The following is a 23,148-nucleotide window of genomic DNA, read 5'->3' on the forward strand; positions in this document are numbered from 1 at the left end:
GTCAGAGGTTGCAGTGAGCCAAGATCACACCACTGCACTCCAGCCTGGGCAACAGAGTGAGACTCGGTCTCGGGAAAAAAAAACAAAATTGGGACTTGCACGTGCCCTTTCTTGCCTGTTCAGTTGACCCTCATTCCAGATTCACCAGACTATCAAAGGTTATTGGTTGCATTTCTGCTGCTATTTTTCTCTGTACACTGGAGTGAATTCAGCCTGTTAAGAGTAGTCATTTGATCTCTAAATCCCAACTCTTCACTCATTTCCCTCTCGTCAAAGTTTGTTCTTCCCTTCCAGTCTAAAGATTATCCTTCCCTTTCTTCTTGCCATCCAAGAACCACCATCCTCCACAGCAGGTCTGTGTCTTTCTTGTTCTTCTTGTTTCAAACATAACTTTAAAAGAGCTCTTAAAAAATTTTTTTTGTCTTTAGCATTTTTGCAAGTTTAAGCTCATTCTGATCTTTAAGCCTTCTTGAATTGCCATGGGCCACGTTATGTTCTTTGTTATGGGCTCTTCTCTTGATCTTTTTGTACGTGCCCTTTAAAAATTTGAGCCATTAGGCTGCTCCCTGGGAGATCACATCAGTACCTTTAAATGCCTCTATGTTTTCATCTGCAGGGATGATTTGCAATTGTATGGTTAGAATTTCATTTTTGAGAGCCTTCCTATTCCTCTTGAAGCATCTTCCCTTTTGAGTTTCGGGTCATGCATATATTTTCTTTGAACGTTTAAAAATCAATTCTTTTAAACTATAAAGTTCAAACCTGACTATCACCAGCCTCTTTTTCCATGCTTTATTCCAAGTTCTCGATACTTCTGCTTCATCAGCAGAACATCTCCACCCCTCTCTGGTTTCTGCCCTCCCTCTAGTTGATCAGAATTATATCCAAAGTTGCAGTTTGCTCAACTTTCTGTGAGATTAAACTGTCAGCAAGGAAAAACTGTGTTAGAGATCCTAGTTTTAGTTGAGACTTACAGCAGATATCTAGGTATTTGATAACGTCGTCATTATTTCTATCTTTCCTCATCATACTGTGAGCATCGTCATCCATTTACTTAAACCTATCAGCAATGCATAGTGCATCCCCCACATGATAGTGTGCCTACTGCCCCTCCTGTTCTCTGTACCCAGCTGCTCTGCAGTGGGCTACTGCTGCTGTTTCACAGAGAAATATAATTTTATAATGTACAGATGGGACTGTCGCAGCTTCTCTTCTAACCGGCTACTCTTTCGAATAGTATTTTATTTGGAAGTCCTGTTGCGCAAAGTCTCAGGGATCTCTAGACACTGCGTTTTTGTCCTTGTGTTAAAATCTCTAGCTAACTTTGGTGTCTGTACTCTGTGGTTTGATAAACAGGCATCTGAAACTCTGTTTCATCTCAGTTCTCTCTTGTTTGAAATCCTAGACCTTTTCTACCATTGTTATTCTTCCTTCTATGAGATCCCTAATATTTTCCACAGTCATCCGTATAACAACTTTATCTGGACATATTTCTAACTTCATATTCAGTTCAAAGCCTTCATTATTTGATCAACTAATCTCCAGGAAAATGCGTTTCCAAATCTTTAAGAGATACTTATGTATATGTATATATGTTTTATTGGGTTTTGTTGTTATAAAAAGATTAAGGCTGGGCACAGTGGCTCACACCTATAATCCCAAAAGTTTGGGAGACCAAGGTGGGCGGATCACTTGAGGTCGGAAGTACAAGATCACCCTCAGCAATTTAGCAAAACTCTATCTCTACCAAAAAAAAAAAAATTATTTTTAATTAGCTGGGCATGGTGGTATGTGCCTGTAGTCCTAGCTACTTAGGAGGCTGAGGTAGGAGGATGGCTTTAGCCCTGGAGGTCAAGGCTGCAGTGAGCTACGTTAATGCCACTGCCCTCCAGCCTGGGTGACAGAACTAGATCTCTCAGGCTGGAGTGCCGTGGTCTGATCTCGACTCACTGCAACCTCTGCCTCCTGGGTTCAAGTAATTTTACCACCTCAGCCTCCCAAGTAGGTGGGACAACAGGCATGCACCTCCACTCGCAGCTAACTTTCGTGTTTTTAGTAGAGACAGGGCTTCACCATGTTGGTGGTCTTGAACTCCTGGCCTCAAGTGATCCCCCTGCCTTGGCCTCCCAAAGTGTTGGGATTACAGGCATGAGCCACTGCGCCTGGCCTGAAAAAAATATTTTTGATTAGTACAGTTGTGTAATTGTTCTTAAGTTCTCTAAGTTCTAACCTTACTTTAGAAAAAGAGGAGGAACCACCTCTGATGCCAATGTCTACCCCAAGTGCTTCCATTTTCTACCCATGACTTCAAAATCTCCAGCGGTGCTTTGTAAGTCTCACCTGACATTGACATTGATTCCATATGAGTCAGCAGGAGTGAGTGTTGGTCAACATGCCCTCTGCCATATCCTAGATCCATTCCTAAAAGCCACCTTTCCTACAGGTGGGCCACACTGGGACTACAGGTTCACACCACTGCACCTGGCTTATTATTCTTGATTTTCTTATGCAGAGGTCCTATCTGGTTTTTAAATATTCATTTTATTTTCTGAACAGTTTTCTTGAAGTCTCTACTGATCATTTTTTTTCTTTCTTCCTTTATTATTAATTTTTTAAACGAGGTCTCATTCTGTCACCCAGGCTGGAGTGCAGTGGCGCAATCATACCTCACTGCAGCCCGAGCTCCCGGTCTTAAGCGACCCTCCCAGCTGGGACTAAAGGCATGAGCCACCATACCTAGGTCATTTTATTTTGGTAGAGATGGGTTCTTGCTGTGTTGCCCAGGTGGCTCTCAAACTCCTGGGCTCAAGCAATACTCCTGCCTGGGCCTCCCAAAATGCTGGGATTACAGGTGTAAGCCACTGTGCCCAGCCTCTAGTGATGATTTTCTTTGTTCAAATGATTTTTTCTTCCTCCTCCCAGGTGTTTTTTTTTTTTTGTATTTTTTTTTTTGTTTCTTTTGCTACAGGGTATCCCTCTATCACCCAGGCTGGAGTGCAGTGGCATGTCATAGCTCACTGCAACTTCCACCTCCAGGCTCGAGCAACCCTCCCTCCCACCCCAGGCTCCTGAGTAGGTGGAACCACAGGCATGCACCACCACACCTGGCTTTTTTCTTTGTATTTTTGTAGAGGCAGGGTTTCCCTACATTGCCCAGGCTGATCTTGAACTCCTGGGCTCAAGTGATCCTCCTGCTTCAGCCTCCCAAAGTGCTAGAATTACAGGTGTGAGCCACTATGCCCAGCCTGAATGTAGTCTTTATTAATTCATTTAGTTTTCATTTCTGCTGTCGGTGTTTGAAAAAATAATGGTGCTCATAGATGCTAAGTGTCTGAGTTTGCAAAATGATCTCTCTCAAGTGGAACATTATTCTGCTAACAGAAAAAATCAGAATATGCCATTGAAAGCATGGTTCCTTGGAACTAGGACAGCATCTTTTCTGTATTACCACCCCCACCCCTTACCCCTTGTGCCCTGCCATGATTCCTAATCCTCTGCCTTCTGCCCTGTGGGTAGTCAGCATCAGTTGATGATGATAAGACATCCCTTAGAAGTCATTAAAGCAAGCTGTATTTAATGTGTTTAATCATTTTAGATGAATTAAGTCATCTTTCTTCTTAATCACTTCAGAGGCTGTTCCCTGAGTGCCATTGAGTTATCTGATATTTTACTGAGTGCTCAGAACTGAGCTTTTAAGAAATGGCTTTAGCTATGGCTTGCTGAGGTTGTAATTTATCAATGGACTTGATGTTCTCACTGGACCTTTGTGGGTCCGTGGACTAGCGTGTGCTTTCTTACATCATGGCAAGAATAGCTGGAAGTTGCAGCTGACTGCTACCTTAGAAGTGGAAGCTACTGGACGTTATTCTTTTGCACGTCATACCTTGGACTTCCAGACCTCAGGCTCTCTACAACAAATACGGAGCAGCATTGACAGGTGCTTAGTCAGACCACTTCATTGACCATAGGCTTTATTGAAAGGCTCATTGAAGGGCTTTATTGCCTCTGGATCTGGGGAATCCAACATATCCTTTATTTCCTTAGGCCTGGCGCTAGCTATATTTTTCCTCCCTTTCACTGGTCTCATCCTCTTCCAGTATTTTCTCAGCCTCTAAGCTTTAGTGGGTGTAGGGCCCTGCACTCAACACTGGGTGAGATACAGAGGTATATACAGCACTGTCACTGCACTTATGCAGGCAGTCCAAGTTTGTGAGGACATTCATTAGAATGCACGTAGTAGCCCCACAGAAAATGTGGCATTGAATGAGTGAAGCGAAAACGCATAAGATCAGCTGAGGACAGGCTATAAAGAGAAATGCAAAAGGATCATCCTCTATCCGGGAGAGTTGCTGGGTGGTGGGGATCAGCTGGCTCTGCTCATCTGTAGCCCAGGTCAAGCAAGTACAGAAATGACTTTAGCACCCACTCCCACCCTGTTTTCCCGTTTCTAGCCCACGGGCTCACATGTCCTTGAGCAGCATTAGGTAACTGGGGACTATGGTGCACTGTTCCTGGGATTCTTCCTCATAGTCTGATAAATTATTGCTTTTGTCTCCTTTTTTCTGCCATACTGTCTGTAATGGAACAATGTTGTTAGGGATTTAGATTCATTTTCCCAAGGAGTTTTTACTGAGTCTAAGCTATTATTCCCAAGAAAAAGTCCTCAGCAGGTCCCTTATAATTTCTATTTCCCTGTTAGTGGGCCTTAATAATTCCAATTTGCCTACAGGGTTTTCTAAAGAAATAGTTATCTATGAAGTGTTTCATGTTCAAGCAGTGCTTCCATTCAGAGGACTTAATGATACAGTTGACATCTTAGTAAAACAATTTAAAAGGATCATGTTAAGCTTGGCCATCAGAAAGAACATTCATGCTTAAGGTTTCAGAATGAAGGAGCACTCTCTTGACATCTGATTTTCCTAGCAGACCAAAGATAGAAAGTATCAAAAGAGACAAAAATTCAAGAGATGGGTTCGTGGAATTGTGATGGTTGAAAAAACAAACAAACAAACAAACAAAAAACACACTTATTTATATATTTGCTTGTGAAAGGAGAAATCAACTTGTTTCTAAGTATACTGAAGCTTTCCTTAAAATGGATGTCTAATCAAGGAGGTACTTGCAAGGGAGATGTGGTTTGACTTCTGTTTTATTGGCTTGTTACATTTAATCGAGGTGGCGACATGTGAGAAGTGGTTTAACTCTTACCTCTGATCACTGCCTGTAAGCGATAAGGCTCATGTCCATGCCTGTGGAATAAAGTGCTGTCATGTTTACATTTAATTCTGCATGCAGTCAGCTGTCTTACAGCAATTAGAGATAGGATAGGCAGAAGTTCAGGAAATTAAATCCATAATCTGAAATTTCCATTTTATCCTAAAATATCTACTAATGCTTTTACCAAACCTGGGATGTGAATTGGTGAGTTTTATTGTCTTACATCTTTTTTATCAGTTTGTCCTACTTCAACAGAATGTCCAAAACCAAACAAAAAATATATATATAGCAGAAAGGGAGAAGGAGGAGAAGTAAAAGGTCAGGTTAGCACCACACACAGATTGGTGGCCAGATTATGAATAACCAATTATCAACAGAAATAATGTAAAAAGATCAAACCAAACATTGAAACCATAAGGCCCCATACACCTACTATGTACCCACAAAAATTAAAATTAAAAATTAAAAAGTAATAATGAACTATAGGGCCATTTTGATTACACCAGCAATAGTACTGTCATTCTCCAACTAAGGCTCATTTTTTTTTTCCAGAAAGAAAAAAAGGGTTTGTTGAAGTTGCTTTCTGGCGCCTCCACTAAACGGAAGCCCCGCATGTCTCCTCCAGCATCGCCAACCCTAGAAGTGGAGCTGGGCAGTGCAGAGCTTCCTCTCCAGGGAGCAGTGGGGCCCGAACTGCCACCAGGAGGTGGCCACGGCAGGGCAGGCTCCTGCCCTGTGGACGGGGATGGACCAGTCACGACTGCAGCGGCAGGAGCAGCCCTGGCCCAGGATGCTTTTCACAGGAAGGCAAGTTCCCTGGATTCCGCCGTCCCCATCGCTCCACCTCCTCGCCAGGCCTGTTCCTCCCTGGGTCCTGTCTTGAATGAGTCTAGACCTGTTGTTTGTGAAAGGTGAGTTCAACTTTGTTCCAGGAAAAAACTAAAAAATGAACAACAGGCTTTAGGCTGGAACGTTTATTGTGATATTTAAGATGTTTTGCCGTATCTTCCTAACTTTTGAAACTCAGCTTATGAAAATAAGCACTGAATTTTTTTTTCCCACTTGACACAACATACTCTGTTTTCCTTTTTCCTTTTTCCTTCCGTGTTTCTTAATGGGTTGGTCCCCAGCCTTCCTTTTCCTTTATTTTCTCTACTCTACCATGCCAAAATTGTGTCCAGGTAAAAACTGTCAATCACTGGGAACTTGTTCATGGATTTACTTCTTTCTTGTTTCTATTCCATTGCCAGCAATTGCTCTTTTTTTTTTTTTAATCCTTTGCCTTTTTTATTAAAAGTTTACATTGTTTCCTGCTAGTTGTGAAGCAACTAGAGCAGGTGTGTCCAATCTTTTGGCCTCCGTGGGCCACACTGAAGGAAGAATTGTCTTGGGCCACATATAAAATATACTCATATGACCGGGCATGGTGGCTCACGCCTGTAATCCCAGCAACATGGTAAAACCCTGCCTCTACTAAGATACAAAAAAATAGTCAGGTGTGGTGGCAGGTCCCTATAATCCCAGCTACTTGAGAGGCTGAGGCAGGAGAATCACTTGAACCCGGGAGGCAGAGGTTGCAGTGAATGGAGATCGTGCCACTGCACTCCAGCCTGGGTGACAGAGCAGGACTCCATCGCAAAAAAAAAAAATAAATAAATATATATATACACATATATTTATAGATACTGTTAAAAATAGTTTACATATATATATACACACTAACATTAATGATAGCTGATGAGCTAAAAAAAAAAAATCGCCAAAAAACTTTCACAATATTTTAAGAAAGTTTATGAATTTGTGTTGCACTGCATGCCTACGGGTTGAACAATCTTGAATTAGAGAATTCTGTCAGCTAAGAGAACTCTCTTCTTTTTTTGAGACAGGGTCTTGCTCTGTTGCACAGGCTTCAGTGCAGTGGTGCAATCACAGCTCACTGTGGCCTCAACATCCTGGGCTCAAGTGATCCTCCCACCTCAGCTTCCTGAGTGGCTGGGACCGCAAGCCTGTGCCACCATTCCCAGCAATTTTTTGTTTTGTATTTTTTTGTAAAGACGGGGTCTCCCATGTTGCCCAGGCTAGTCTTGGACTCCTGGACTCAAGCCATTCTCCTGCCCTGGCCTCCCAAAGTGCTGGGATTACAGGCATGAGGCACCATGCCTAGTGAAGAACTCTCTTCTTCTTCCTGAGCCAGAAGAGGATGGCTAAGTTCTCAGTCTCAGTTGTGACTCTCCTCCTGACCAAGTGACTTGATTCAGTTACACTCAGAGTAATAAGCCCTGTTTCAGTGATGCCAGCCTTGAATAATTATACAAAAGGGAGCAGTTCTGTTTGATACCCCACTGGGGTTCTAGGAGTGTGTTAGGAAAGAAAATATATATTTAATGATAGCTACTAGGATTATTTAAACTCAACAATGAAGCACTATTCATTACATTGGAAAGCATCATGAAGTATATTCAAAATAGTGGACTCTTTTTATATCACATATAAATATATAGTATTTGTCTTAAGTATTATCTGCTTTGTGGAGGTATTGCCTTTATGGTAGCATTTTCTGTGTTGCTGACTTGAAATCTTACTATAAAGTGTTATGTTTTTCAATGCCTTAAATTCACCTTACCTCTGTATTTCAGATGAAGCCATAGGTATATTTGTATCCACCAAAACCTGAGGCCTGCATTCATATTTTTGGCACACTTTTTTACTTAAAAATAAACTAGGAAAAATGGAAAAGAGTAAATTTCAAACCTATGTAGATTAAGTACAAAACTTACAATTTATGATTTTTTTTTTTTTTTTTTTTTTTTTTGCAAGGAGAGTCTCACTCTATTGCCCAGGCTGGAGTGTAGTGGTGCAATCTCGGCTCACTGCAACCTCCACTTCCCAGGTTCAAGTGATTCTCCTGCCTCTGCCTCCCGAGTAGCTGTGATTGCAGGCGCACACCATGCCTGGCTAATTTTTTGTGTTTTTAGTAGAGACGGGGTTTTGCCATGTTGGCCAGGCTAGTCTCGAACTCCTGAGCTCAGGCAATCCACCTGCCTTGGCCTCTCAAAGTGCTGGGATTACAGGCGTGAGCCACCAAGCCCAGCCACAATTTATGATATTTATTTTTATAGTGCTGTACAATAATTTTCTATAGTTCTAATCCACATAAAACCAGTTTTAAAATGAGCCATTACCCTAAAACAGTGTTCTCTTCCTACAAATGAAATCATTTTATCTTTCCTCTCATCTGTTGTGCTCTTGGTAAAGCTTTGAAATTTTGTCCAGAATTCACGGAATCTTTTGTTCTGAGAGTTAGCCTTTTTCCTGCTGTATTGGTCTGCTTTCCAGGGATAGCACCTTCTGTCCCTGGAGTTGGTCCAGTTACTTGTTTGCTTTCTCTTGGTCACAAAGCCTCCCTCCCTCCCTCCAGGCACTGATCTGCAGTTTTTCCTTCAAGCCTTGAGGGCGTCTCTCCTGTGTTCCCTCTCATTTGTGGTATTTGTGTGACTCTTTTGAGTGATGGTTCACTTTGCCCAGACTCTCCCTAGGCGCTAGCATGGGCACTGCAGCCTCCCTCCCCCTAATGCGTTCCTTTTCAGTTGCCAGATGTCCTCAGTCTCTGTGGCTTCTGCATTCCGGTCCTTTCCTCTTAGAGGAGCTCCCTTCTAACAGCAGGCTCCTGCTGTTCAGTTCATCTGAAAAGAAGGAATTGCTAGTGCACACAGGTGATGGCGTTTCAGGGGGTGGGGATGTACATCAGATAGGAAACAGAGAGAATTTAATGACAGGACAGATGGGCCCGGGCATGCTGAAATTCTTTGACAGGTTTTTTTGTATAACCATTTGAATTTTTACAAGTGGGAAAGGGGTCTTTGGAGAAGATTTCTACCCAAGTTTATATTTTTATAATCCGTATGTTCGATGCAATATTAAATATAATAGCTAACCTGACCAACTTTCCATAGCCCTTGCTTTCATACAGTGGTGGTAATAGTAGTTATTTACCTTGGATTCTTAGATCTGTCTCACAGTAAAAATAGCAGGAAAAATGTGTGGAAACGTATAGGAAAATGTTATATTATTCACTGTGAATGAAATTTTTTGATTAATTAAAAGCCACCAAGTATAGAATTTAGGGATTACTTGTTTTCATATTTTAACACAATAAATTTCATTTTTATTTTAAGTTATTTATTTCAACACAATAAAAAGTGCTCAGTGGTGAAAATGAAGGAAAGATTAACTTTTATATCAGTATGATCAAGAAAACATTTCAGGATCTAGGAATAATCCTTGATTTACAATACAAGCATCAACAACTCTTGCCCTGGCGAAATGCAGAAGGAGGCCAGGGTTCTTTTGGTAGAAATTCTACCGACTGATAGAATTTCATAGAAGTATTTTTCAATTTATATTATTGCGACACTATGAGATAGAATTCATCTACAGATTATAGTGAGAACAAGCATAAAATTTCCTCTCAGACCATGACCCGATCTCATACATCTAAAGTAAAAGAACGTGCCAGGCATGGTGGCTCACGCCTATAATCCCAGCACTTTGGGAGGCCGAGGTGGGTGGATCACGAGGTCAGAAGTTAAAGACCAGCCTGGCCAAGATGGTGAAACCCTTTCTCTACTAAAAATGCAAAAAAAAATAGCCAGGTGTGGTGGCAGTCACCTGTAATCCCAGCTACTCAGGAGGCTGAGGCAGAGAAATGCTTGAACCCAGGAGGCAGAGGTTGCAGTGAGCCACAATCGCACCACTGCACTCCATCCAGCCTGGGTGACAGAGCGAGACTCCATCTCAAAAAAAAAAGAATGTGACTGGGGCAGCCGGTGCTGTCAATGGAAAGAGGCAACCACGTGAAATAAAGACTTAAGCAATCTCATAATAAGAAAGGATGAACCTTGAAGTGTGTTGACAGGTCTTGGTGTCAGCAGAAAGAATTCTCTGAGGAACAAAAGGATTCTTCTGTGTTTGTTAGAGAGACTGAAGAAAACAAGCAAGAAATAGCGCTATATCCTGGAGGCAGAAAATGTATAATTGATGACAGCAGAAATAATAGAACAAATATTTTAGGCTCTATTTCAGAAGGATTGAGAAAAAATAATTAGGAAATTGCAAAGAGAAGGTGGAAAGAAAATATTTCAGAAGGGATGGCAAATAAAAGAAAGTATGTGACAGGTTTACTTTTCTTCCAAAGAAAAATAATAAATATATATAAAGAGTTCAGGGAGACACAGCAAGTCACCTTTATCTGTGTGTATTTTTAAGTTTAGGAATTAAACTGAGAACCACATACCTATAAGCTTATCTCCTAAATTGGAAAAAAAAAAAAAAAAAAAAAAAAAACCTATGTATGATCTTTGATCAGGGATTAAGCTAGAACACTTGGAAACATACAAATTGGATAGAGATAGATTTACAGAAAGGCAGCTGGGCTTAACCAGCATGATTAATTTCTTTGAATCACTGACAATGAACCCACTGGGTGAAGCAATGGACGTAATTTACTTGGTCTTGGAGCAAGCTACAAAGGGAACTAGTATGGTTTTGCCAGTGAAATACTTAATTGAATATTAGATTGCTGTGGCAACTGGCAGAAAGCAGTAAGTGGTTACTCACCCAGGTCAGAGTGATGGACTGAGTGCCTCCCAGAGCAACATGGAAGCCAATTTGGGCTATACCAGGGGCGATTAGAAATGAAAATGTATGAACTACAGAGAACACCAGAGAGGCCAGAAAAATAAAGGAAGCAGGAAATGTGTACTAATAAAAGACTGCAAATGCCCATTCAGATGGAAGCTAAAATACCATAGCACTGGAAGTGTGTGGAGTTTCTTTATATTGCAAGACTCTGTTTCTTGAATTCTACCTTGGCAGTTATCACCAAAAGTTAAGGTCACACAGGCACCAAGAGGCAGAGGTCATTCAGGACCAGTCTGTGAGCCACTCTGGTCACCCCGTAATGCCTCCACAGTGCTTTGTTCAAAGGGAACAGGGTGCTTTCCAACCAAGGTACCAGTCAGCTTTATACATTTTTCCTTTTTTTCTTTTCTTTTTTTTTTCCTTTTTTTTAAACAAAAAATTTTGTTCATTCATATATCTTATTTATTTAATTGTAAAGTATACATGAAAATTTACTTGTTTTTCAAGTGTACAATTCAGTGGCATTAAGTACATTCATGTCATACAACCATTCACTGCTATCCATTTCTAGAACTTTTTCTCATCCTCAACTGAATCTGTACTCATTAAGCACTAAATCTTCATTCCCCCTCCTCCAGGCCCTGCAACCACCCTTCTACTTGCTGTCCTCATAAGTGACTTCTGGGCACCTCAAAAGTGGAATCATAAGATAGTCGTCCTTCTGTGTGAATGCAGCTTATTTCACTTAGCATAACGTTTGCAAGGTTCATCCCTGTTGTAGCACGTGTCAGAATTTCATTCCTTTTTAAGGAGCTTTGTATATTTTAAGAAATAGTTTTTCTATACTATTAGGCCTTTTCTGTTTGCCACTTGACATGCTTATTAAGAATTAAACGTACTATGCTAAGTACTAGGAGGCATATAAAGTGAATTTAGCATCATCTCACCCTTCAAGCAGCTTATGGTTTGGTAGAATAAACGAGACAGGGACACAGATGGTAATAATACAATGTAGACTGTGCTAAGTGCCGTAAGACATATACATGGAGGCCTCTGGGATTTAGTCAGGCATGAAATTGCCTCCAGCCATGGGGCTGGAGATTTCACAGGGGAGAACTGGAGCCAGGCTTTGAGAGAATGATAGAGTATGGATGGGAGAGATAATGTCAAAGGAAATTCCCACTGGAAGGAACTGCATGAGCCAAGGTATGGCGTGGGGGAAGTAAAGGCCCTGTATAGGGGACATGTTCAGGCTTAGGGGAGTGTTTGGGACTTTGGTGGTGATAATAGTAGCTACAGCTGTGTAAAAAGAGATTAAGGCCTGATCACCAAGGGCTTCGCATACCAGGCTGAGGATTAACCTTGCTCACAGGCGTTGTAAAGCTGTTAATGATTTTTTGGCAGTGGGTAGCTGCAAATAGAGTTGCCACTTAAGAATATTAGTATGTGAGCGCTGCATAGACTGGGTTGGGGACAGGAAGAGACTTTGAAGCAAGAAAGACAGGTAGATATTTGACCAGGTGGATGCTGGGCACAGTGGCTTACACCTGTAATCCCAGCATTTTGGGAGGCCAAGCAGGTGGATCACCAGGTCAGGAGTTAGAGACCAGCCTGGCCAATATGTTGAAACCTTGCCTCTATTAAAAATACAAAAATTAGTCGGGCGTGGTGGCACACGCCTGTAATTCCAGCTACTCAGGAGGCTGAGGCAGGAAAATCGCTTGAACCCAGGAGGCAGAGGTTGCAGTGAGCCGAGATCATGCCATTGCACTCCAGCCTGGACAACAAGAGCAAAACTCCATCTTAAAAATAAATAAAAATTTTTTTTAAAAAAAGATATTTGACCAGGTGGAAGGTAATGAGGTCATCAACCAGGATAGTGACAGTGACAATGAAGATGAGTGGATGGGGTGCAGATTTTGAAGGTAGATCAGCAGGTCCCATATAGGTCATAGGAGAGTATTAATTGACTCCTGAGGTTCAGAACTTCCCCAAACCCCTGTTCATATAGAGAAAAGCATAATCCGAGTGAGGCAGAAGGTGGAGCAGCAGATGTAAAGGGCCTCTGCAGCTGTGCGTCACATCTGTTGGTTGGTCTGTAAATGTTCTACTTGGCAAAGCCTTTCAATGCCTGAAATAGTTGGCCAGTTATGCCCAGTATTTGGCCTTACAAATCTGTATTAGAAAACTGCACACCACCTCACAAGGCTCAAGATCAGGACCTGAGCTGGAAGATTTCTAAGTAGAGTCTATTACTCCTGCACCTGGTAGTCTTCATACGATCAAGACTGTGTCACAGTTTCCATTATGCACATAGTTTCTCATTCCACCCGCCCCCACTGAGGTTTATAAAACTTAGCAATGAAAATTTGCTCCCGCTGGGAACTTGGCAGGAAGAGTATGTTCTTAGCCCAGCAGCAGTTCTAGTTCAAAATTTTTTTTTTACAAAATTGGTTTAGTGCATTTTATAAAATGCATATATTAATCTAATTCACTTCAAGTTTTTCAATAACCATTTTTATTCCATTTCACCTTTAAGGCAGCTCACAGAGAACAAGTAGGGAATATATCTCATGAGAAATCTACTCTGAGTATGTTTTGAGGCACTTGCGCATTTTTTCCCAGAATTATAAAACTTTGCCTTAAATTTTTAACTTACGCTACATGGCATCTACATCATTGCTTTTTCCATGGATTTTTAGCATGTTGACATTAGACTTGAGAAATGTCATCTGGATCCTTCTTTCAGATAAATTCGTGATGCAATTATTTGTCTTGCTTATAAAGGTGTCAGAGGGCCAGGTGTAGCTGCTGATGTCTGTAATCCCAGCAATTTATGGGGCTGAGGCTGGAAGATTGATTGAGCCCAGGAGTTCAAGACTAGCCTGGGCCATATAGTGAGATGCCATCTCTATGAAAAGTAAAAAGATTAGCCAGGTTTGGTGGCACACACCTGTAGTCCCAGCTGGAAGGCTGACGTAGGAAGATCAGTTAAGCCTGGGAGGTCAAGGCTATAGTGAGCTGTGATTGCATCACTGCACACCAGCCTGGGCAACAAAGCAAGGCTGTCTCAAAATAAAATAAAGATATCAAAGAAGGGATTCGAAAACCCTAACTGTGTCAATCTAAAGTTTGTCAGATTTCATTTTCAGGAAGTGCTTTAGGTTGTGGCCTGAGTTCGTTTCCTTGTTAGAGATGTCCAGCCACTGACTGGCCCATCCTTCACCTCCTTGAGGGGCCAGGCCTCTGCCTACTCTTGTCTAAGCCATATGATCATCATGGGAGCGAATATTTTAGGGTAGAACTCTTGGTCAGACACCGTACGAAGAGCATCATACTTGTTTAACTCATTACAGTCCTATTCTACAGATGAGGAAACAGACTGAGAGCTGAGATAACTGGCCCAAAGTTAAGCTGCTCTAACTGACCTTAAAGGCTGTGTCAATCCTTAGGCCAGTGTTTCTCCCACAGGGCCATGCTTCCTTCCTCATTCCATGCTTGATCAAACCCCAGCCTTGTGGTCTATGAATATTCATGTTTGAATGAGCTGAACCTTTCTCAGATATAAGCCAACTTCCGTACTGTGCTTTTGCTTCATATCTTGGATAGTAATTTGGTCCCTGTGCCAAAGGAGCTCAGGTTGTTCAAGCAGCCACTTACCCTTTGCAGAGATGTGTTTTTTTAGTTATAGTCTGGTAGTCTTGCTGTGGTCTTTCTTAAATGGATTTTGGTTTTTATGGAATGGGAATTGGTGAAAGGAGCAGGCTGTAATGGGTTTCAGAAGTTTGGGGACAGTTGTGTAGAATTTGTTCTGCCTATCATTTTGAAGCCATAACATTCTTCACTTTCAGTCAGCAGTGGGTCTCATGAGGTTATAAACTCATTTTCTGACTTTGAGAACCAAATGAAAGTAGAAACCCAAAATCAACTTTATGACTGACTACTCATTACTTAGCATCAAACAATGAAAGATGCATTTATTAGTTATCTGTTGCCATGTAACCAGTTACCCCCAAAACTCAGTGGCTTAAAACAATAATAAGCATGTATTATTTCACAGTTTCTGTGGGTCACGTAATTATGGAACAGCTTATCTGGCTGGTTCTGGCTTAGAGTATTTCTTGAGATTGTAGTCAAGACATCAGCCTGAGCTGATGCTGACTGGGGCTGGAGGATCCACTTCTAAGGTGGCTTATTCACATCACTTTTTCTGGTTAGTTTAGACTTTTGGAAAGAGGCCTCAGTGCCCTACCATGTGGTTCCTCTCCATAGAGATGCTGAGTGTCCTCACAACATGGCAGCCAGCTTTCCTGAGTGACTGATCCAAGAGAAAGCAAAGTGGAAGCCACAATGCTTTTTATGCTCTAGCCTCAGAAATCACCCACTGTCATTTCCATAACATTTCATTGGTCACACAGGTTATCCCTGTGCATCATAGGAGGAGACTACACAAGAGTGTGAATACCAGGAAGCAAAGATCACTAGGGCCATCTTGGAGGTTGGCTACCATACACCACCATTCTTTTCCCCCTTTTGTTGAGAAGAGGAGTAGGAGAGAAATAATACAAATAATGCTGGAAAAATAGAGAAGGATAAAAGGATATGGAATGTAAAACACATCACCTCCCTCTGGCTTCCGACAAGCTGTAATTCTGCTAAGGAAAGCTAAGGAGCGTGGAGGCAGGGGCATAGATAATATTAAACCAACTAGGCTTCTGCCATTTTTAAGCGATAATGACACCTTTCCCACTAACTCCAAATTCTGAACTGAGGAGAAACAGACTCAAATGTCAGAATAATGGAGAAGAGAATGTCAACCTCATTACTGGTAATGTGGGATTGAATTTGTGGCCACAGCCCTCCCCTCCACATATGGACCTTGGGACTGCTTTCCCAAGGGATAATCTGAGTGTGTGGGGCAGATTACCTTCCTGCCTCGCCCATGTCAAACCCCAGTGTAAGGGACACAGGGACACAGAGACAGACTTCCAGACTCACCTTCCTGACCTCTGTGTGCTTACAACAGAGAGATGGAGCAGAGCCTCCTCAGCCTGTGGGCAGGCGGTTCAGAGAGGACTGAACCCCCCGCTCAGCTACTTCTTCCAGTCTCACCAATCAAATAAATTCACTCCTGTTTCCTTGGAGAAGAGGGAGGGACAGAAATGATACCCCTCCCAGGAAATGAAACGAAACTCTCCTTTATGGCCAAGATACAAACACTGGGAGGGAACAAGGATGGCTGTCCTTGTTAAGGTCACTCAGATGAACCAGACTGGGCCATCAGTAGTGGGTTGACACACATATCCAAATCCGATCTTCGTTAGTACCAAGTCTATACTAAGCAGAAAATAGCAGCATTTTGAGTTGTTTTACAATCATGAACAAATTAATGTTATTTCCTGTTTATGTTGAGGTTCGTGCAGACTAACAGTAAGTACACCATTTTTTAAAATCACTGCTTTGATTTGCCTTAACCAAAATCTCTTTCTTTCCTAGGCACAGGGTGGTGGTTTCCTATCCTCCTCAGAGTGAGGCAGAACTTGAACTTAAAGAAGGAGATATCGTGTTTGTTCACAAAAAACGAGAGGACGGCTGGTTCAAAGGCACATTACAACGTAATGGGAAAACTGGCCTTTTCCCAGGAAGCTTTGTGGAAAACATATGAGGAAACTGACACTGAGGAGGCTTCAGATCACTTCACACAACAAAATAGCACAAAGCAGTTTAACAGAAGGAGCACATTTGTGGACTTCCAGATGGTCAGGAGATGGGCAAAGGACTGGTATGTCACTCCGATGCCCCAGCACAGTTACCCCAGCGAGCAGAGTGAAGAAGATGTTTGTGTGGGTTTTATTAGTCTGGCATCGGATGTGTAAGGTGTGCCTTGTACTGTCTGATTTACTACACAGAGAAACCTTTTTTTTTTTTTTAAGATATATAGCTAAAATGGACAATTGTTTACAAGGCTTAACTAATTTATTTGCTTTTTTAAACTTGAACTTTTCGTATAATAGATACGTTCTTTGGATTATGATTTTAAGAAATTATTAATTTATGAAATGATAGCTAAGGAGAAGCTGGATTATCTCCTGTTGAGAGCAAGAGATTTGTTTTGACATAGAATGAATGCATTTTCCCCTCTCCTCCTCCCTGCTACCATTATATTTTGGGGTTATGTTTTGCTTCTTTAAGATAGAAATCCCAGTTCTCTAATTTGGTTTTCTTTTTTGGGAAACCAAATATACAAATGAATCCGTATCGATTAGGGCCTGGGGTAGAGAGACAGAAACCTGAGAGCAGAGAAGTTAGTGATCCCTCTCTTTCTAGTTTGGTAGGAATCACCCTGAAGACCTAGTCCTCAATTTAATTGTGTGGGTTTTTAATTTTCCTAGAATGAAATGACTGAAACAATGAGGAAGAATACAGCACAACACTCGAACAAAATGTATTCAGAAATATATTTAGTTTTATAGCAGAAGCAGCCCAATTGTTTGGTGGAAAGTAGGGGAAATTGAAGTTGTACTCACTGTCTGAGAATGGCTATGTCACTGTCACTGTCTGAGAATGGCTATGAAGTGTCATTTCCCATTTATCCCAACGGACCTGCATGCCCAGGACACAAGTAAAACATTTGTGAGATAGTGGTGGTAAGTGATGCACTCGTGTTAAGTCAAAGGCTATAAGAAACACTGTGAAAAGTTCATATTCATCCATTGTGATTCTTTCCCCACGTCTTGCATGTGTTACTGGATTCCCACAGTAATATAGACTGTGCATGGTGTGTATATTTCATTGCGATTTCCTGTTAAGGTGAGTTTGTACTCAGAATTGACCAATTCAGGAGGTGTAAAAATAAACAGTGTTCTCTTCTCTACCCCAAAGCCACTACTGACCAAGGTCTCTTCAGTGCACTCGTTCCGTCTCTGGCTAAGGCATGCATTAGCCACTACACGAGTCATTAGTGGAAATGGTCTTTTATGTCCTCCCAGCAGACAGACATCAAGGATGAGTTAACCGGGAGAACTACTCCTGTGACTGTGGAGCTCTGGAAGGCTTGGTGGGAGTGAATTTGCCCACACCTTACAACTGTGGTGGGATCCAGACGAGCCTGTCTTTTTATATCCATTCTTTGATGTCATTGGCCTCTCCCACCGATTTCATTACGGTGCCACACAGTCATGGATCTGGGTAGTCCGGAAAACAAAAGGAGGGGAGACAGCCTGGTAATGAATAAGATCCTTACCACAGTTTTCTCATGGAAAATAGATAATAAACCCTTTCATCTTTTTTTTTTCTTTTAAGAATTAAAACTGGGAAATAGAAACATGAACTGAAAAGTCTTGCAATGACAAGAGGTTTCATGGTCTTAAAAAGATACATTATGTGGTTGAAGATGAAATCATTCCTAAATTAACCTTTTTTTAAAAAAATAAAACACTGTATATTATGTTCCTGTGTGTTGAATTTTTAAAAAAATACTTTACTTGGATATTCATGTAATATATAAAGGTTTGGTGAAATGAACTTTAGTTAGGAAAAAAAGCTGGCATCAGCTTTCATCTGTGTAAGTTGACACCAATGTGTCATAATATTCTTTATTTTGGGAAATTAGTGTATTTTATAAAAATTTTAAAAAGAAAAAAGACTACTACAGGTTAAGATAATTTTTTTACCTGTCTTTTCTCCATATTTTAAGCTATGTGATTGAAGTACCTCTGTTCATAGTTTCCTGGTATAAAGTTGGTTAAAATTTCATCTGTTAATAGATCATTAGGTAATATAATGTATGGGTTTTCTATTGGTTTTTTGGAGACAGTAGAGGGAGATTTTGTAACAAGGGCTTGTTACACAGTGATATGGTAATGATAAAATGGCAATTTATCATTCCTTTTCATGTTAATAATTTGAGGACTGGATAAAAGGTTTCAAGATTAAAATTTGATGTTCAACCTTTGTATGTCCCTGTGTCAATCCTTAAAATTTTGCTTTTTTAAAAAACAAAAAACCCAGGACACATTTGACCTAATTTGTACCTTACAAGAATTTTTTGCATACACCTCAAACGGAAGATGTCTACAGGAATCAATTTGGTGATTATGACACATTTTACCTCTGCAACTAACAAACCTTGTTTATTTTTCCAAGAAGCTTAAAAAGAGTTTGTGGAGTCGCACAAGGTCATGTATGGCGCTTGCGTTCCCCTCTTCCTCTTCCAGTTACTAAAATAATCTGGTGAGTGCTAGAAGTTGTCTTAGCCATAGAAGGAATAGCAGACCTATAACCAATGGTATGATAACCCGTAAGTCTCAGCATGGCTTGGGGACAAAATCCCCCATCATGGTTTTAATCTCCTGTGAAATGAAAGGGCCATGTAAGTCATGTTAAAAACTTTTCCTACTAACTTTTGGCTACTGTCAAATGACTTATCAGAATTGAAAATCAGGAATTCTAGGTTGTATTGTAGCTTTACCAAAAACTACCTCTGTAGCCACCTGGGCAAGTTGATTATTACTTAGTTTCCTCCTTTTAGTGTCCCATCTACCCCACTGGGTGAGGATGAGGAGCAAAAGGGATAATCTCACTGTTTTTGAAAAGTGCTATTTTAATATCTGGCATTAATTTTATCTCTGGTTTCAAATATTTCATCTCACTCTCTTGGAGATATGATATAATGCTTTTCAGGGTCTAATTGGTTTTAGAAGGAACAAATTAAGGTGATGTTTCCAACTGCTATGCATTTAACTTTCTGTTCCTATAATATAACATATTTGCATACCTCCAGAAGAACATTCAATTCTCTTAATATTTCAATCCAGAGCTATAAACAACATTAGAATTCAGGTTTGGAAAATGTGTTTAATAGATGTTTGACTAAGTTTAATAGATGTTTGACTAACAACTCTTTATGTGTATTCGTCGAATTTTTTAAAATGTGTTTGAATCAATTAAACTATGTCATTTTTAATGTGGCATCCTATTTAAATTACTTCTTTTCCAGGAAAAATAATTAGCAGCCTACCAGAATCAATAAGATATTTATAAGAGATTAATCATGTCCAAGCAAAGGGGTGTAGCCCTCGCTAACTCCCTGTGGCTGCAGGTTATAATGGGGTATACTGGGGGACTTTGCCCTGCCCATTAGTGTCACCAGAGGCAGGAAGGAGCTATTAGAGTGAGTAGTCACCTGCCAGTATGAACAGTGACAGTTTTAGAATACCTTCTCTCAGATTTACAGATGAACATCCCTTGGATTCCTTTTGTGTCTCCTACTAATAAATTTCTGATTTGGCTAGTTTTCCATTTCAGAAACACCACCTGCATCTCACTCATTGCAAATTCTTACTGTACTGTGATGATCCGGGCTCTGTAAGCATGCTGCAGGCACCTGCAAGTGGCATTAATCTTTGAGTCTCCATTCAATACTATTATAGAGTCAGACTACTCTAATAAGTCTACAAAGATAATGGAATTATCCCAGCCAGTAACCAGTGAGCCAGCTGCCACTTCTATTGCCTACACCTTAGATAAGAAATTTGGTTCCAAGAGGTCTTTGACCTTGGGGTTGAATCTTTCAAGCTCTGAATCCTTGTGAAAGTACTAGAAGAAACCATGATAGACTTTGGCATGAGAAGGCATTCCTAAATATGATTCAAAATTTAGAGACAATTAAAAAAAAAAAAAAACCTTGATAAATTGTACAAAAATAAAAATAGTTACATGACACAATACCATAATCAAAGTCAAAAGAATAAACAATGAAATAAATTATTTGTTAAGTCCTATAGCAGGCAAAGAGATAATTTCCTTTACATATAAAAAAACTTCTACAAATAAGAACAAAAACCCCAAAGTAACATTTACCAAGCATTTGTGACAGAAATTGCCAATTGTCTCTGAATATTTTCATTTTCTTTTTTCTTACTAACTGATATCCGGGCTTTCTGTTTAGTTAAAAAGTTCATGTTCGTCAGGGTGTGGTGGCTCATGCCTATAATCCCAGTGCTTTGGGAGACCAAGGCAGGCAGATCACCTGAGGTCAGGAGTTTTGAGACCAGCCTGGCCAACCAACATCGTGAAACCCCATCTCTACTAAAATACAAAAATTAGCCACATGTGGTGGTGCATGCCTGCAGTCCCAGCTACTTGGGAGGCTGAGGCACAAGAATCATTGAACCTGGAGGCGGAGGTTACAGTGAGCAGAGATCGCCCCACTGCACTCCAGCATGGGCCACAGAGGCAGACTCAGTCGCAGAAAAACAAAAAAACTCATTTTCCAGTCTCCCTTAAGGTTAGGTGCAGCCATGTTACTAAGTTCTTGCTGAGACACGAGCAAAAGTGTCACAGGGAACTTCTGGTAAGGCTTTGTAAAAGGGGGAGGAGGCCGGGTGCAGTGGCTCACAACCTGTAATCCCAACATTTTGGGAGGCCAAGATGGGTGGATCACCTGAGGTTAGGAGTTCAAGACCAGCCTGGCCAACATGGTGAAACCCTGTCTCTACTAAAAATACAAAAATTAGCCGAGTGTGGTGGCACATGCCTGTAATTCCAGCTACTCAGGAGGCTGAGGCAGGAGAATCACTTGAACCTGGGAGGCAGAGGTTGCAGTGAGCCAAGATCGCACCACTGCGCTCCAGCGTAGGCAAGAAGAGCAAGACTCTGTCTCAAAAAAAAAAAAAAAATTAAGTTATTGTCAGAACATAGGTGACTGTTGGAAACAGAATGCTTGTTCCCAGGTACCACAAGGAAAAATCAGCATTCAGACAAAAAGTTCTCTCAGCAAGGCAATTTTACTTTCTGCAGAAAGGGTGCTCTTAGCAGATGGAACAAGGGCAAGAGCACCCTTTCTAAATAAAAGTGATTTATTGTGGGACTGTAGAAAGTAAAGGATTTCCTCTTCAAAATTTCCCTTCTTGTTAAAGGATAATAGTAAATCATAAATGTTAGAAATAATTTAAAGACTAACTTCCTTCAAGCCTCCTTGCTTTGTGCTAATAACTCTTTGTTAAGCCCTAGCCTATGTAGCTGTTAGACATGCTCGCAAGGCACATAGGACATTCTATGTCTTTGTATCTTAACCAAGATATTTGTGCTAGACATGCTCACAGGCACATTCCAGCTTGCAACCTATGCCCTTTCCCTATTTGGCATAAGCAACTTCCTCTTTTCCTTTGTTCTCCCTTGCCTTTACCTATTTAGGAAAGTTTTAAATTCTTAGCCAATCAGGTTTTACTTTAGATTGTGCAGTCTGGCTCCAGCCAGTGGAGACAGGACACAGTAGCAGGGACAAGCTGCGTAAGGGATAAAAATTGCTTCCCTCTTTTGTTCAGGTGTGCTCTCGCCATTGTTCCTTCTGCAAAGAGCACCCTTTCTGCAGAGTGAAATTGCCTCGCTGGGAGAACTTTTTGTCTGCTTGCTGATTTTTCCTTGCAGTACCAAGGAACAAGCATTCTGTTTCTAAATAAACATTTTACATATAACAGTGACTTTTAAGATGCAAGAGATGTACTAATGTGGTGGAGAAAGAAAGAAGGAATATGATACCCCAGTAAACTTGAGCCTTCATGCCAGCCTAAACTACTCATCTCTAAGTATGATTTAATTGAGAATAAACCTCTTGAGTCCAAGCTACTGTAGTCTTAGCCACCACCAAACTGACTGGTATCAATATAAACTGACAGTTCATTAAAAATATATATTCGTATGTAAGCATTATTTCTATGTTATTATTTATATATATACACTAAAAGATGTTCCACCTAATTTGTAATGTAAATGCAATTAACAACAATGGAATATTTTTTACCTATAAAATGGGAAATTTCTAAAAATTTGAAATAACTTGGCTAAATGAGGGACATTCAGTATTTTGCTGACAATGTAATTTCAAAAAATGTATAGGAAAAGCAATATAGATAGAAAATACCAAAATTACAAATGTTGTTTACCCATTCTACTTGTAAGAATTTGTCCCAATATACTTACTCGTCAAATGACAGTACCATATTCTTTGCAGTGTTGTTTATAATAGCAAAATACTGGAAACAACCTAAATGTTTACCAATATGGAAATGGTTAAATGGATTACGGTAAATCTATACAGCAGTGTTCTGCATAACCATAAAAAAAAAGAATGAGGAATTTCTTTATGCATGGGTATGGAAACATCTTTGAGATAGCTAAACAAAAAAGATAAGGTAGAGTATGCTACCATTTAGTAAAATGTTAGGAGGGGAGAGAATATACCTATTAGCTTCTATATGAATACAATATATGGAAAGAAACTGGAATGAT

General features: G+C 40.6%; 1 protein-coding gene across 3 annotated transcripts in view; it reads left to right on the forward strand.

Moving 5' to 3' along the window:
- The window catches only part of SH3RF1 (SH3 domain containing ring finger 1), a 177,612-nt gene extending 158,801 nt beyond the window's left edge, over nt 1-18,811 (forward strand). For 2 of the 3 annotated variants that reach the window (XM_003899352.5, XM_009207843.4), the window contains 2 exons: nt 5,770-6,128; nt 16,354-18,811. In XM_003899352.5, the coding sequence (XP_003899401.1) occupies nt 5,770-6,128; nt 16,354-16,522 (528 nt within the window). In that variant the 3' untranslated portion in view covers nt 16,523-18,811. The remainder of the gene's footprint in view (nt 1-5,769; nt 6,129-16,353) is intronic. The other variant, XR_647518.4, reaches the window with a different exon arrangement.
- The last annotated feature ends 4,337 nt before the right edge of the window (nt 18,812-23,148 follow it).

Source organism: Papio anubis, chromosome 3 (genome assembly GCF_008728515.1).
Source record: "Papio anubis isolate 15944 chromosome 3, Panubis1.0, whole genome shotgun sequence".
In the NCBI taxonomy this organism is placed as follows: Eukaryota; Metazoa; Chordata; class Mammalia; order Primates; family Cercopithecidae; genus Papio; species Papio anubis.